The sequence below is a fragment of the Plutella xylostella genome, chromosome 2 (assembly GCF_932276165.1).
Source record: "Plutella xylostella chromosome 2, ilPluXylo3.1, whole genome shotgun sequence".
NCBI classification, from domain to species: Eukaryota; Metazoa; Arthropoda; class Insecta; order Lepidoptera; family Plutellidae; genus Plutella; species Plutella xylostella.
Window position 1 is genome coordinate 5,068,222 of NC_063982.1, and position 13,972 is coordinate 5,082,193.

The 13,972-nt window shown below is 38.1% G+C and overlaps 2 protein-coding genes across 8 annotated transcripts in view; one reads left to right on the forward strand and one right to left on the reverse strand.

Annotated features, from left to right (window-relative positions):
- The window catches only part of LOC105398322 (paired amphipathic helix protein Sin3b), a 45,866-nt gene extending 41,546 nt beyond the window's left edge, over window positions 1–4,320 (reverse strand). For 5 of the 7 annotated variants that reach the window (XM_048624533.1, XM_048624216.1, XM_048624503.1 and 2 more), the window contains exon 1: window positions 4,131–4,320. The gene's annotated coding sequence lies outside the window, so the exon portion shown is untranslated. The other 2 variants (XM_048624270.1, XM_048624380.1) reach the window with 2 other exon arrangements.
- A 544-nt stretch (window positions 4,321–4,864) lies between these two features.
- On the forward strand, window positions 4,865–11,032 carry LOC105398579 (protein seele). The gene is made up of 7 exons (XM_048621870.1): window positions 4,865–5,082; window positions 5,327–5,394; window positions 5,758–5,857; window positions 6,489–6,643; window positions 7,298–7,390; window positions 9,272–9,367; window positions 10,382–11,032. The coding sequence occupies exons 1-7, from the start codon at window positions 4,995–4,997 to the stop codon at window positions 10,523–10,525; spliced, it is 744 nt and encodes a 247-aa protein (XP_048477827.1). The 5' UTR covers window positions 4,865–4,994; the 3' UTR covers window positions 10,526–11,032.
- The last annotated feature ends 2,940 nt before the right edge of the window (window positions 11,033–13,972 follow it).

Here is a 13,972-nt window from a genome sequence, read left to right on the forward strand (position 1 = left end):
TAATCGCTTTTTAGTAAGTATAGTTTTGAAGGTTTCCAATAAACTGCGCCCATTAAGAGAAGTTGGTTGCCTTGGCAGCGAACTGAGACGTATTTGTTGGAAAAAGGAAAGGAAAATCTTAGTTTCGTGAAAAATCAGCGTAGAAAATAACATAAGTTTAATAACAGCTGTCTATAGTTTTGAGCAGTCAGGATGATTTGCATGATTTATGAAATTTAAGGTTTACACATAATTAAAACAAACAACAACAATATTTACTAAATGTATTTATTGATATTTATAGTGATCATGAAAATACATGAAGTTTTAAAATGTTTGGGCATCAGTAAGTGCAATATTTCGTTAGCAAATTTATTTAATGAAACATATCTGGAGTAATTTATGAAACATTATTTATATTTTAAACTTATAAACCCTTTATAAAATAAAATACTTCAATATTCGTAGAGTCTATACCGCTCTTTCATACCATTGTAGAGATATTTTATGCAGAATCTCATAAAATAATGAAAATATTTACCTATGTGGGCTATAATTATAATACCAAACAAGCATTCAAAATATCATAAATATAATAACGTCTGAAATAGCTGGTTTTTCAATAACTAAGAATCAGTCTCTCTTTCACCAAAAGCTATGGATATTTAGAAAAAATATAGGTGTAATCCTTTTTCTGGCACATTTTACACCACCAGTACAATTTTATTTAATTTCATAACTTTAGTGAATATCAATACGTATTACCTATGTCAGTCGGTATTATTTATATCCTGATACAACCCTGCAACCCTGGCAAAAGGGAAGGACAACTACCAAACAGTGAATTTAAGCAGAGACTGAAAGCAAAACTGGAATGAACAAGAGGCACGATTGCGATCACGTGACTGGGAGGGAATGGATTCGGAATGGATTCTTCCAGATTTATGACAGAATTTCAGTTCAATAGCTGAAGAAAATCAGACTGCTTTTATATGGACAAGGGATATCCTGAAACGATGGGACATACGCTCACATCGAATGCAGAAGAATTATTTGTAGTGGCAGAATCCTCCAGATTACGACTCAGCTAATAGTGTAGTCAGGCCGATAGAGGTAGAGAAGGCTTCTATTAGCACTGCTAGAGTGGTGGAGCATTGGATTTTTCCAGCTTTGCTTGCTTGCTTTGTAGCTCAGTAAAATAATAACTACACTGAAGAAACTAAGCGCCATGGACGACCTAAGTAACAAATGTCTGATGGACTAGACTGTAAAACTTCTTTGACTTACATAGAGGATTAGCTTTTTGTGACATGGGATAGGTTGTCTATTGATATAAGCACATTTTGCAGTTAACAATAAGACTACAAACCACATGTTAATCAGAGCATTAGTAACTATAGTGTCAAATTCGTAGTTTTGTGGGAGTTAAGAGTTAAATTAGAATTGGAGTCTCTATTCGGAAAGCGTCCAGCCCTTTTTAAGTTTCACATTAGTCAGTTGAGCTTGGAAACTGAAAATGTTCCACTTCGAATGTCTCTTTTATTCGCTATATTATATTCTATTATTGGCTATCTTTCATCTTCTTAATTTCAAGACATCAAATAATAACAGGTTTCCAAAAATTATCAAATGCCCTACGGTAGATTTTGTTTCCCCACTAAGTTTATGGTGTGAATTCTTGCAGACTTATTTATTATTATAGACATGTTCGAGCCCATACCACAAAAATATGTTATTGTCTTCATAACGAGATGTTTTAAAATCAGTCCAGTCAATTGAAATTCTGTTTGAGTTTTTTCTAAACATTCTATAACTTTGCTTTATAACAACATCGATGAATCTTGTAAGAAAACTACCAACTTTTGCACCTACTGGCGCCATCTATTGAGCGTCTTCAAAGTTGTTGCGGGGTCTTTGAATTTATCACGCTATCTACGATTCATAAACGTGCAAAACAGGATATCCTACGATAAATAATTGTACAGTGTAACAACAGCTTAAATAATGGCTTTATAATCATACATTATTCTCAAACGCTTATGTGTTTACTTCAAAAGAAACGTGGCTGGTGATGACGTAAGTTTTGTTTATGTACCCATAATACAAGGTAATAATTTCAGCAACGCGTGACTTTGATGTACTCACATTGAATACATCTGATAAAAATTAATAATATACAGATTGCATTTTTTAAGAGGTAAATACAAATTCACAGTAAGTACATGAGTTATTTGTTTAGAAGATACGCACCTATTTAAGACAAACATTTCGATAATAATCGCCCATAACTTAAGTGATAAGTAGAACGCCCGGCATAAAAACAAATTACAGCGAGTCACGTATTAAATTTATCCATTGTTGAAGCATCGAGGATACGAAATGTATAGCCACATTGTATAGCCTTGAAAGTTCTTATCGAACAAGTGACGGCGCTACTGAGCGATACAGCGAAACGCGACGTTGCCAACATTCCGCGCGCGCTACTGCGTCTTAATTTTACAAGTGTTATCCGCCATTTTGTTTTTCATCTGTCTATCAGTCCGGAGATGCAATGCAACTGCTTATGATCGGGTCAACCTACATAATAAGTTTTTGCTCCTATTCACCGTTAACCAGTTACTTATGATTACTATTTCTCCGTTCAAGAGCCATTTGAGTCTGTCTTTTATTGATCCAATGCGTTTTCATAACCTATCAAAGGTTAATGTTACGTAATACCTGAAATGGAGAAATCCACTTTCATGCGCGCATAGCAGCATTACATTCTTTATTTCATCTATCTTCTAGAGTGTCATGGCATCTGGGTTATAAGAAGTTATGGATATGCAGGCTAAGTCGAGAATCATCGAGCTATCATAGAATCATACTGTCAGGTGTATATCCATAGCTACTTATAGGACTAGTGTCGGCGCAATATGGTTGAAATACGTACTTCGCAAGATGGTGCCTGCTGAGGAACGCAAGCCCTGTGCTCCCAGGGATACGCTCGGACAGACCCACAACTCGGTACATCACAAATTCAGTCATTTTTACGCAAATTCCACAGTATCGATCACGCACAGACGCCATTTTGAACCGACACTGAGGGAGAAACGCGCGGCGCGACGTTGCCACGTCGCTCGTTTCCAATCCGCACTTCTATTTCGAGCGGATCCCTCCCCCCTCTCTTTGATGACGCTCTACCGGAGGTCAGCAAACATCGCTCCACAAAACATGACTCGATTATAGCGCTTTGAGTGAGAGAACATAGCTGAAACTTCATATCTAGCAATCTAGTCGGCTGCGGAATCGGACAAAAGATTCGAGTAGGAGCCGTGACGCTTTGGCATTCACCACATCATAATAATATAATGAATGTATAGGACCGGCTTTCTCCGAGCGCGGGCGAGGCGCGGCCGCCGCGCAAGTCCGCCATATGCTATTGGCCACCGCTGAGATCGATAGACAAACACTCGCGAGGACACCGACCTACGCAACAAAACAGACCTTACGGCACAGCGTTTACGGCTCATTTTACAGCGGCTCGCACTATAAACAAACTGCCGTACGAATACATAGACACGATCCACGTAGCTACGTACTAACACAGCCGCGACTGAAACGACGCGACGGGCGAAGCTGTACCGAATGAATGTATACTATCATATCATTACCTACATTATGGCACTTTTCTAGAGGCGAAAATCCTGTGCCATGGTGCGCCCAGCGGGCCCTGGCGAAGGACAAAGGGCCGTTTCTACACGGAAAACAAAGACAGACACCGGCCACAGTGAAAAAGTTTAACTTTTGATGCAATTTCAGGATTTCTTTAGTTTTATCTAGAACGCGCGTTGCCAAGTCGTTTGCACTACGCTAGCTAGGTATAATAGACGTCGCGTATCATTAGGAAATTCAGATTTTCTGCTTGCAATCGGAGCCTAGATAAGCATTATTCCAATATGATGTAAAAGTGTGGTCTGATTCGCTTTTTACTACGTGTAACGTAGCCTAACAAACAGGTGCAGACATGTATAAACAGTAATGATTTATGGAAATAAACAATTCTACTAATAAAACAGCAATTTGTGATGATAAAAGCAATGAATATTGGGTAAAATATGATACAAAAGCTGAGAATGGAAAAAGACGCAGTCTGTCAACGCAGCACTTACCTCGATTTTTACTTGAAATCTGGCTGTTTCTTCACGATATTCACGGGAACTTCACTTCTCGAAGAGATAAACAAGGAAATTAAGGTATTTTAAGGATTTTAAACGATTTGATATGCACAATAAAATTATACATTCCATAAAGCAAACGTCCACCACGCAAACGGCACGGATGCGAACTGTTGGTTTAGTTTAGGTCGGTTGATAGGAGGGGGCCGCGGGCGGAAAACCGGAAAGCAGGGTTATGAGGGAGCGAAGATATTAATAATTCAAAAGCTAGATTTATCAAGTTAAAAGACACTAAAGTGTTTTGCAATAAATTTATATGTTTAATTTCATACATGTATGTTTCTAAAATGGTATAATAAGTAATTTGAAATTAAGAAAGTTGCTCATATGACGCCAAATATTATAAATTCTGTATGTTGGTAATACAGTAATACCAACTTGTTGATGACACAGTTTGTAACTCAGAATAATAACAGCTTCGCGCTTCGTTCAAAGCAGTTCAAAGGCAGTTTTTTATTATATTTTGACATTTTACAATGAAGCTTGCTATTTGAAAAGTCTATGAGATCATGATGTTCTCAAATACATTCATTTATAAGTTAAAATCGTGTTTTTTGAACCACAATAAAAAACTATGGGCTGTTAAAATTTAGGTCTAATCCGAAACCGTTTTAAAAAAGATATCTGTCAAATTAATCAACCAATCACAAACAAGTTCGTGTTTATCGAGTATTTTGACAGGAAAAGATAAACTTTATCCACGTCGAGCGAATTTACGAACATTTTCTAAGAGATTTTCACTGAAATTACACATTTCGGTGTTTTTCAAATAGTTAATTATAAGAAGCTTCTAACAAAATGCACGCTAGAATACTGTGCGTGGTTCTCCTGGCCACTTTTGCAGTAGTGTCGGCGAAAATTGACCCCAGAAACTTGAAATGTTTGGGTAAGTTGTTGTTTTATCACATTTTGCAGTCCACACTTAAGCTCCGACCAAAAAGAGAGGTGTTATAGGTTTTACGTGAATATCTGTGTGTCCGACTGCGGAAGGTAGTACACTTATTAATGAGATTATTAACTTTTATGTACTTTTCTATTTTTTATTTTGGCTTTCCTCCATTGATATTAAATAAGTCATTTTTGTTTTGTTTTTGTAATTAAGTATAGTTATATGATAAAATTGATTGCAGTTTGTCACAAAACCTTTGATGAGCTCAATGCTGCCATTCAGAAAACTGAAAAATGGAAGAAAATTGATGTGAGTATTTAATGGCAAATTGGCAATGTATGCTTGAAATAATCTCTTCCTTAAGTCAGACCATAATTATTATAAAATATGTATTTCTTTTCTACAAAAGTTGTTCAGATTGACTAGTTGTGTTTTGGCATACAATACAATTTTTTCAGCACACTGGTACGTATGCTATTACCACACATTAGCAAGCCCTAAGCAGCACATTTAATTTGCAAACAACTGACAAATCAATAATATTTGTTAATTTATTTTAGCATCATCATCATCATCATCTTCTGGAAGTGGTTCCAACTATCAGTATTACACAGTAATCTAGTTGCAAATGTATGCCTAATTTGCCTCAAACCCCTACCTATATATTTTCAGGTGGGTAACTTCAGGATGGATGCGTCCGGCAACACAATGCAGGAGCGCGTGCCGGCCCACCGCTCTGCTGTCTACATCTCTGAACTTGTTGACGGCATTTGTGAGTACACTTTAAATAAAACACTCTATTATCATTTTCACCAACTCGCACTAGGCCAGCGTGGTGGACTAGGCCTAAAACCCTTCCTTCATTGGAAGGAGACTGGTTTCCCAGCAGTGAGGATGTGATAGGTTGTGATGATGAATGTTTGTGTTTCCCAATGTCTGTTTCACAATGGCTACCTGTGGGATAAAATACATGCTATCACTCTCTGTAACTTGGTTTTAGACTGTGACACCATGTCTTTAGTTCCACAGGTAGCCATTATTCAGAGACTGTGGAACAGGCCCTTAGGGTGCTGGTGACAAGCACTAGGGCTAGACTAAAGTTAGTCATTATTGTGATGGGATTCACCAGTTAGATTTGTGTTAGTTGCTCATAGCCCAGGGCACAGTGCCTACAGTTATAATTATGTCACTATGCAAATAATATACTTTATATCCCCAAATAACCACAGGATCCTTGCACCATAGCTACCTCAGTTTTTAAACTCACTTTCTTCTATCCAAAGTTTGTCTGGTTGTCTGCTAAAAGTATTAAGGCCATTTTTGTATTCTTGTATTTTTGTTGTTATATTTTTCAAGTAGAGTGTAAATATTGTATTAATACATAAATATTTTATCCCAAACAGGTAAAAAGATGGACGACTACGTCCGAGTCTACTTCAAGTCGACGGGCAAGCTGGCTCTCATGCAGCTGATGTCGCCCTCCGGCGGCATGAACCCCGACTTCTCCAAGACCAAGTTTGTCACTGATGATGACCTGAACAAGAGTCTGGAGTACTATGTGAGTATTTAGTCGGACACCCTGTAGCATAGCCTGTAATGATTCTCTACAGAATATGATTGGACCTCCTCCAAAACTATAAGGCTCAAGTGATTCTATTTATTGTAGAAATTGAGTTAAAGGTTTTAATCTTTTTAAAGTTCAGATTTTGCCGAATATTCAATATAATCAACAGCATGGATCAATGGATTATGTTATCTTTCTGGACTATCAGATAGTTCGAAGGTCTTTTGGCAATAGTTGCCATTGGATATTTAAAACTGTACTATCACTATCATGCATTAAATAAATATTATAATTGATAGAAAATGTGGTGGTAACCCCACGTGCCCTGCCTGGCTTCTGTCAAGCCCAGTCCTTGCACTTGTCTACTGGTTAAGGGCTCCCACCTCCCACACATAAACAGGATATGACGTCGCGTCAGTCGCAGGCCATGTAGCACGGCGCGTCATTAAGACGTGACAAAAGTTCTCCGTCGCGCTCGATCTTGAAGCTGCGCGATGTGAGTGAGCGCGATGCAAAACTCTTGTCATGTCTTAAATGCGCCCCGTACTAGCCCTGCAGGTGTTCAATGTGAGAGAGCGAGAGTAGTATGGAAAACTAATTTGTAATCTCTTTTATTTACATCTAAATCTATGTTTCTTTTGCTTCCAGTGCGAGCGAATGTTTGAAGAGAACGAGGATGAGATCATAGCGCTGTACAAGAATCGCCCCGATGACGATATCATGCCTGATTCTGCTCAAGAGGTATATATTAATGGTTTTTTCCGTGGGCAAACCGGGATAAAAAGTAGCCTATATTATATTGATCCAGGGTATCAGCTTTCTGCTTACAAAATATCATAAAAATCCGTTGTGCAGTTTTAACGTAAAACACAAACATAGATGCTGCTGAAGACGTAAATAATATGCTGTCATCATCATCTTAGCAATATGAAAACACAGGATGTAATATCTTCAGCAAACTTTCCAAAGGCATAATGGCTTTGCGGATACAGCTCTGCAAATAAAGAAACGGTTCTACATGTATAAAAAACGTTTCATACATTTTGCACAAAAACACTCACGTGCAAAGAAACAGTTACTTACAAAATTCTGACACCAATTGCCCCCATTTTTTAAAACATTTCATGGGATATTTGATCAAAATATTCATGTTTTTAGTTGGTAATATTCTGATGCACCGTTATCTTCTTCTTAGCCGTTTTCAACCTCAAAGGTGTAGGCCTCCTTCAGTCTATGCCACTCGTCTCGATCTTGGGCTATCTCTATCCATTTGCTACCAGATGTTTTCCTTATATCGTCGGTCCATCGCATTTGTGGACGACCACCGGGGCGTGTCTCACCATACGGTCTCCATTCCAGCAGCGTTTTGCACCACGAGCCATGTTTTCTGGCGACGTGACCAGCCCATTGCCACTTCAGGTTCGCTACACGTTTGATGACGTCAGTGACTTTGCTATGTTCTCTGAGCCATTCATTTCTCTTTCGGTCCCTCAGTGTCACTCCTACCATCTTGCGCTCAATTGCTCTTTGTGCCACTCTGAGCTTAGAGAGAATCTCTTTTGTAAAAACCCAGGTTTCGGCCCCGTATGTAAGCACAGGTAGGATACACTGGTCATGTATACGAGCTTTCTGCTCAGCCGTGATGTTCATCTTTAGAGCGAATTCAATTTTGGAGTAGGCTGCCCACGCTAGTCTTATGCGCCGATCAATTTCATTGGTCTGGTTTTTCTTTCCCATGACGACTTCTTGACCAAGATAAACGTACTTCTCTACCCTTTCTATGACGGTTTCGTTTATTCTGATGTCCATGGTGTTGTTGGGACAGTTCGTCATGACTTTGGTTTTATCCAAGTTCATCTTAAGCCCAAACCGCCCTGAAGCATCGCTAAGTTCTTGTATCATGGTCTCAAGGTCATGTGGGTTGTCCGAGAACAAGACAATGTCATCAGCGAATCTTAGGTTATTCAGTCTGGTTCCTGCTATGTTAAGACCCCGATTTTCCCACTTTAACAACTTAAAGATATCCTCAAGCACCAGTGTAAACAACTTCGGAGATGCACCGTTATATATACTTAAATATTGCAGAAAGCGTCATTAAGTTAGTTTTATCCGTTTAGGAGTAAATTGCCAATTTTCTCACTGGAACTTTTTCATTGCCCGTGAGTGTAGTACCTGAGTCAGTACTTATTTTTCGGAAGTCACATTTTCGTCCCTTTCCCTTTGGCAATAACAAAAACAATTTTTCAACATTCTATTGAAACACCAGTGCTGTGTCCTTCGAGTTCCTCTAAGGCGCAGCAATAGCTGAGTGGATGTGCCTTTTTGACACGCAGCATATTGTCCAATGTTTTGTACTGGTACATATATTTTTTTTTTTTTGTTTGATTTAATTATTACTTAAGTTCTTTATATATAAGTACTTAGCTGTTTTTGAAAGTTACTGTATTTTTGTTTTTTCATTTTTTTTGCTGTGTGTCAAATAAATGATTTCTATTCTATTCTATTCTATTCTATTCTATTCTATTCTATTTATAAGTAAAAGTAAAGCAATTTTACAATAATTCGTGCCTTTGCACGCCACAAGACCACCCGAACCTAACAACACCCCGTTCTCTATTCCAGATATGCTTCAAGCAGACCAACTACTGCGAGGAGTGGATGCTGCCCGACGAGCAGGACACCACCTGGACCCCGGAGATGGAGGCGGAATATGTCAAGGTATGGTCTACAGTCTACAACAACAGTCGTTAAGCCTAGTCAGAGGCCTTCGGGCAGCTTTGACGACCGAATGGCGTAGAGGTTAGTGACCCTGACTACTGAGCCGAAGGTCCCGGGTTCGATTCCCGGCTGGGACAGATATTTGTTTAAAGACAGATATTTTTACTCGGGTCTTGATATTTATATTTAGTATCTATCTATCTATGTATTTGTGTAGATCAGCTGTCCGACACCCATAACACAGGGTCTGCCTAGCTTGGGGTCGGATGGCCGTGTGTGAGATGTCCCCACATGTTTATTTATTTATTAACTTGAAAATATCTGACAGTCGGTTTGCCCACTTACCCGGCAACTCTCTCAGAACTGGCTTGCTTATGTTGGGGTCCACCAACCCGCACTAGGCCAGCGTGGTGGACTAGGCATAAACCCTTCCTTCATTGGAAGGAGACCCGTGCCCCAGCAGTGGGGACGTGTAGGGTTGTGATGATGAGTGTAGGTCGCCCTCGCGAAAGTAATGATTGGATAAGGAAAGCTTTAGATCGCATCCAGTGGCGTGCTTTGGGAGAGGCCTACGTCCAGCAGTGGGCTGCTATAGGCTGATGATGATGATGGTTAACAAAAGAGATATGTATACCCCCCAGCTAATCTTCTTAGCGTGTGTTTGATAAAAACTTGAGCTGGTCTAGGGTTTGCTACCGTATTTAAAGGATTAGCCAATCTAAGTAGCTTCATTCGTTGAGAGTGCAACGGAAGTAGTATATAAAGTACAGATAATACGTCACTTGGGTAGGTATTTTTAGCAATATAAATGCAGGTTTTGGTAAACCGAAAAGAGTTAACTTTTCACGCATACAATGTGGCGCCCCTAGCGGAAGATATTAGGAAACTTTCGAAAGATAATTCATGTCACTGACAGATGACAGATGAAAGCGAGATGAAAGCAGACTTTCCCGTCTTTGGATCTTTAGCACCTAATCTTTTGTACGAGATTAAAATGATTTTATTCTCTTTCAGATCCACGGTCCGGACCCCTACGGTTTCGGAGGCGGCATGGGAGGGATGGGAGGCATGGGAGGTATGGGAGGAATGGGAGATTTCGGGGGGATGCCGCCAATGGAAGACGAGGATGATGAATCGGCAGAACATGAAGAACTGTAAATAACGTCCATAATTTGAAATTAATTCTGAAGACACAAAATATTAATTGAAAACTAGCGAAACTCTTACTTCTTTGTTAAATATTCGACACTGTGAGTGTTGCCGCATATCTTTTTCGATTTTCGACTGACAACATTTATAGTTTGATATAGCTAAAATAAATTTTGTGCCTTCAGAATCGACATCATTGTAGAAATGATCGTTATAATAAGTCACATTCGACGGTGGCGTATTATAATGTATTGTCTACTGTATGTAATGAAACCATAGTGAGTGCGAAATAACTCAGTAAATGGAGTTCCTTTATCTCCTACCACTTTGGAAGATAGTAATAAATGATGAGTTGATGAGATACATGCGTGTTTAAAAAGTGAGATTAGGTTTTTTAAAGGTAAAATGGGTAGGCATGCAGAATGTTCTGTGAGTGTCAATGGAAATGGTCTTATTTGTTAGTTTGTGTCCTACTTTTTGAAACAGTAAAATAATTTAATATTTACGGTCACAAACCAACAGTTTTCATGAATCCAAATTGATACGAAAATGATATTTTGTAAAATGCTCAGTATTTTTTCGATACGAATATACCTGTGCTGCCATCTATTGACAAAAATGTGCCAACTTAAGTAGTAGATTTACTACAAAAGAAACATAAATGGACTTTATATGTAGGTACCACAAAAACATAATATATAGTTTTAACAGAAGATTAGCGCTGTCAAATGCCTTTTCATCGTCATCATCATCAGCCAATAATCATCCACTGCTGGACATAGGCCTCTCCCAAGGAGCGCCACAACACTCGGTCCTCGGCCTTCCAATGCCTTTTAATTGTGTAAATTTTTTGTGGAGGGTAAGGAATACAGGATTCTACTCTTTCTTTTCTGTATTTCTTATAATGTCATGACAATAAAAATATGCTGTTAGTCTATATTTCTGATTCGGGGTTTTAATTAAGTGATTCTGATTCTGTCCGACCGGATTCGGTCACGGCGACTGTTACGGCTGGGGAGGGCGTCGGTCGTGTGCCCTCATATGACTTATGTTTGCGTACGTAGCCATTTGGCACAATACCATTCCAATTATTTTGCATTCTATGTACTTTGCGTCCACTAAAATACGTTGTTGTTTTTTAATAGTTTTTATATTTATATACCTCTATCACAAATTAAATATAAGTACTTATGTCGTTTCTTGTAAAGATTAAGTGCCTTGAAATATGCAATTAATTATGAGATTAATTTTGGTTTAACTAAATGGAATACTTGCTACAAGATACTAAAATTGTTTTTGGTCTTTGACCTTTTAAAGATTCTTAATCTAATTCAAGGTACTTATACTTACACTTGTTTTAAAAAAAAATTAAGTAGGTACAAATGTTATATTTTCCATGTTTAGTTGTATACTTCTTCATAGTGTACTTCCTTATTTTCTACTTAGTATTATGTATACATTTACCTACTTATTTTTCTGTATGTTGTGTTGTGATTCAAAATGATTCTTAAAGCATAATAATACTAATAAAGTTGTTGTTGATTAATACTTTTGGTTTAATTTTATAAACTCAAAAGTACCCGGGACTACAAGGTTTTATTTCTAAGCATACTTGATCTAGCTACTCAATAAATACAGGAGGTATGGCATGTAGTATGAAGAATAATTTTATTATGACAATTTATTTCATGATTCACTACTTCTCTGGAGTGTTGGTGAAATAACACTAGAGCTATAGACATCCTAGCGTCAGCAATGTTTAAACCAGGTTTTTGAACTAATTATCTGTCGGTTTTGCTTGTTCTAAACCACGTGTTTAGAACTGAGTTCGATAGCATTTAGAGTGTCCGCACACGACCCGCTTGCAGTAGAGCGTTTTGGTGAACGCACACGTCCAACAAAGAACCGGGCATAAATATTATACAAATGTGGAGAAAGAAAAATCTAAAAGTCGGTCGTGTGCGGGCACCCTTAGCAAGTCCAAAAATGTGACTTGGTATTATTCTTGCCAAACTCAAACGTGACGAAGACGTTAAGTGGGCTTTGCAATATCTGTCTCTCAGAAGCTCCAAATAGTCGTCAAACCGGTCCAGGCTGTCACTTGGTCAGTGTTTTAAGGTCACCGGGTTAAATTACTGCAACCCATACGTAGCCTCCAAGTTTGCTTAGCAAGCGCTCCTAATATTTATGACTAGCTGTTCCCGCGAGAATGGTTTGTCCGTGGGAATTCCGGGATACAAAGTCGCCTGTCAGCTTTCCGAATACCTACTTACCAGACACAACAAAATAGCTCCATCCCCGTGAAAGAGTAACAAAGATTTTAGTCCATCCTTTCACCTTTCACTTTTGATATTTGTAGGATGTCTCCCTTCACTTGGTTTTCTCTGTAAGGGCACCACACTAGGATAGGAGGATAGACCTCTGTCGATATACTCACATTACAGTTATGGTGTATTCACGCATGACGTAGTTTTCCTTATTAAGTAGGTATACTTCCGTTATTCGATCAATACCGTAACGTAAGTTAGATCTAGATTTCAGATGAAGATACCAATTTAAGTAGGGACCTATTGGTAGGTATAGATACTTTCCTAGGTACCTAAATAGATCACCGTGGCAGAGGGTTTATAAATAGAAAGTACATGTGTTAGTTTAAAAATAAAATATATTTCTTCATTACAAACTAAGCTTCATTTATTCTTGATTAACAATGATATGGAAGACGACACAAGTTTAGAATAATGTACCTACGACAGGACTTAAAGTTTCCATCGGGAATGTAGGCTTGAGGATGGCGGAAGATTTTACATACCCACACACGAGTTTAGAATACAACTTTTTCGGTTATTCGATGGAGCTTGTAAGTCGTTTCGCGGTATACAAAAAAGGTGTATTTTTAATGTCAAGTCTTATGTTCTATAGCTATTTACTACAGCCATGATTTTTAAGGCCCTAAAAGTAGATAAACAACGGTTTTTATAGTGCCACAAACTTATCTGTTCCGGTGAGAGCTCACGTAAATGTCTGATATTTATTCATTCTATAAGATTTTAAGATTTCCCATAGTAGAAATTCGCCCTTGCGGTGTTATCAAACCCATCTAATCTTTAACAATATACAATTCATTAGTAAGTAATGAGATATTAATCAATTTAGTTTGCTCTTACCGGAACAGATAAGTTTGTCGCACTGTTCCCACATGCATGCGGCATTTTGAACGAACCTCATAACAGTACGTTCATTTTACAATATTTCCTGCTGTAGAAGCAATATAAAGATGATAGCTCATGAGTGTAGCAACACTAACTTCTAATTAATGAAATTATTTTTTAATGATGCGTTTTCTTCAAAATCATAAAGGTAAAAGAATACTGCTATTGTAACTAAAAGCTATAAATTGGCAGTAAAACATTAAATATTTAGAATTAAACACATCTAAGCTTATTTAGCTTAAAA

What these genes read in the sequence shown, in the direction of transcription:
- LOC105398579 (XM_048621870.1), top strand. Translation starts at nt 4,995, where the DNA reads ATGCACGCTAGAATACTGTGCGTGGTTCTCCTGGCCACTTTTGCAGTA. An exon ending in AAAAATGGAAGAAAATTGAT is followed by an intron (nt 5,395 to 5,757) that starts GTGAGTATTTAA and finishes ATATATTTTCAG; the next exon opens with GTGGGTAACTTCAGGATGGA. An exon ending in TGGAGGCGGAATATGTCAAG is followed by an intron (nt 9,368 to 10,381) that starts GTATGGTCTACA and finishes ATTCTCTTTCAG; the next exon opens with ATCCACGGTCCGGACCCCTA.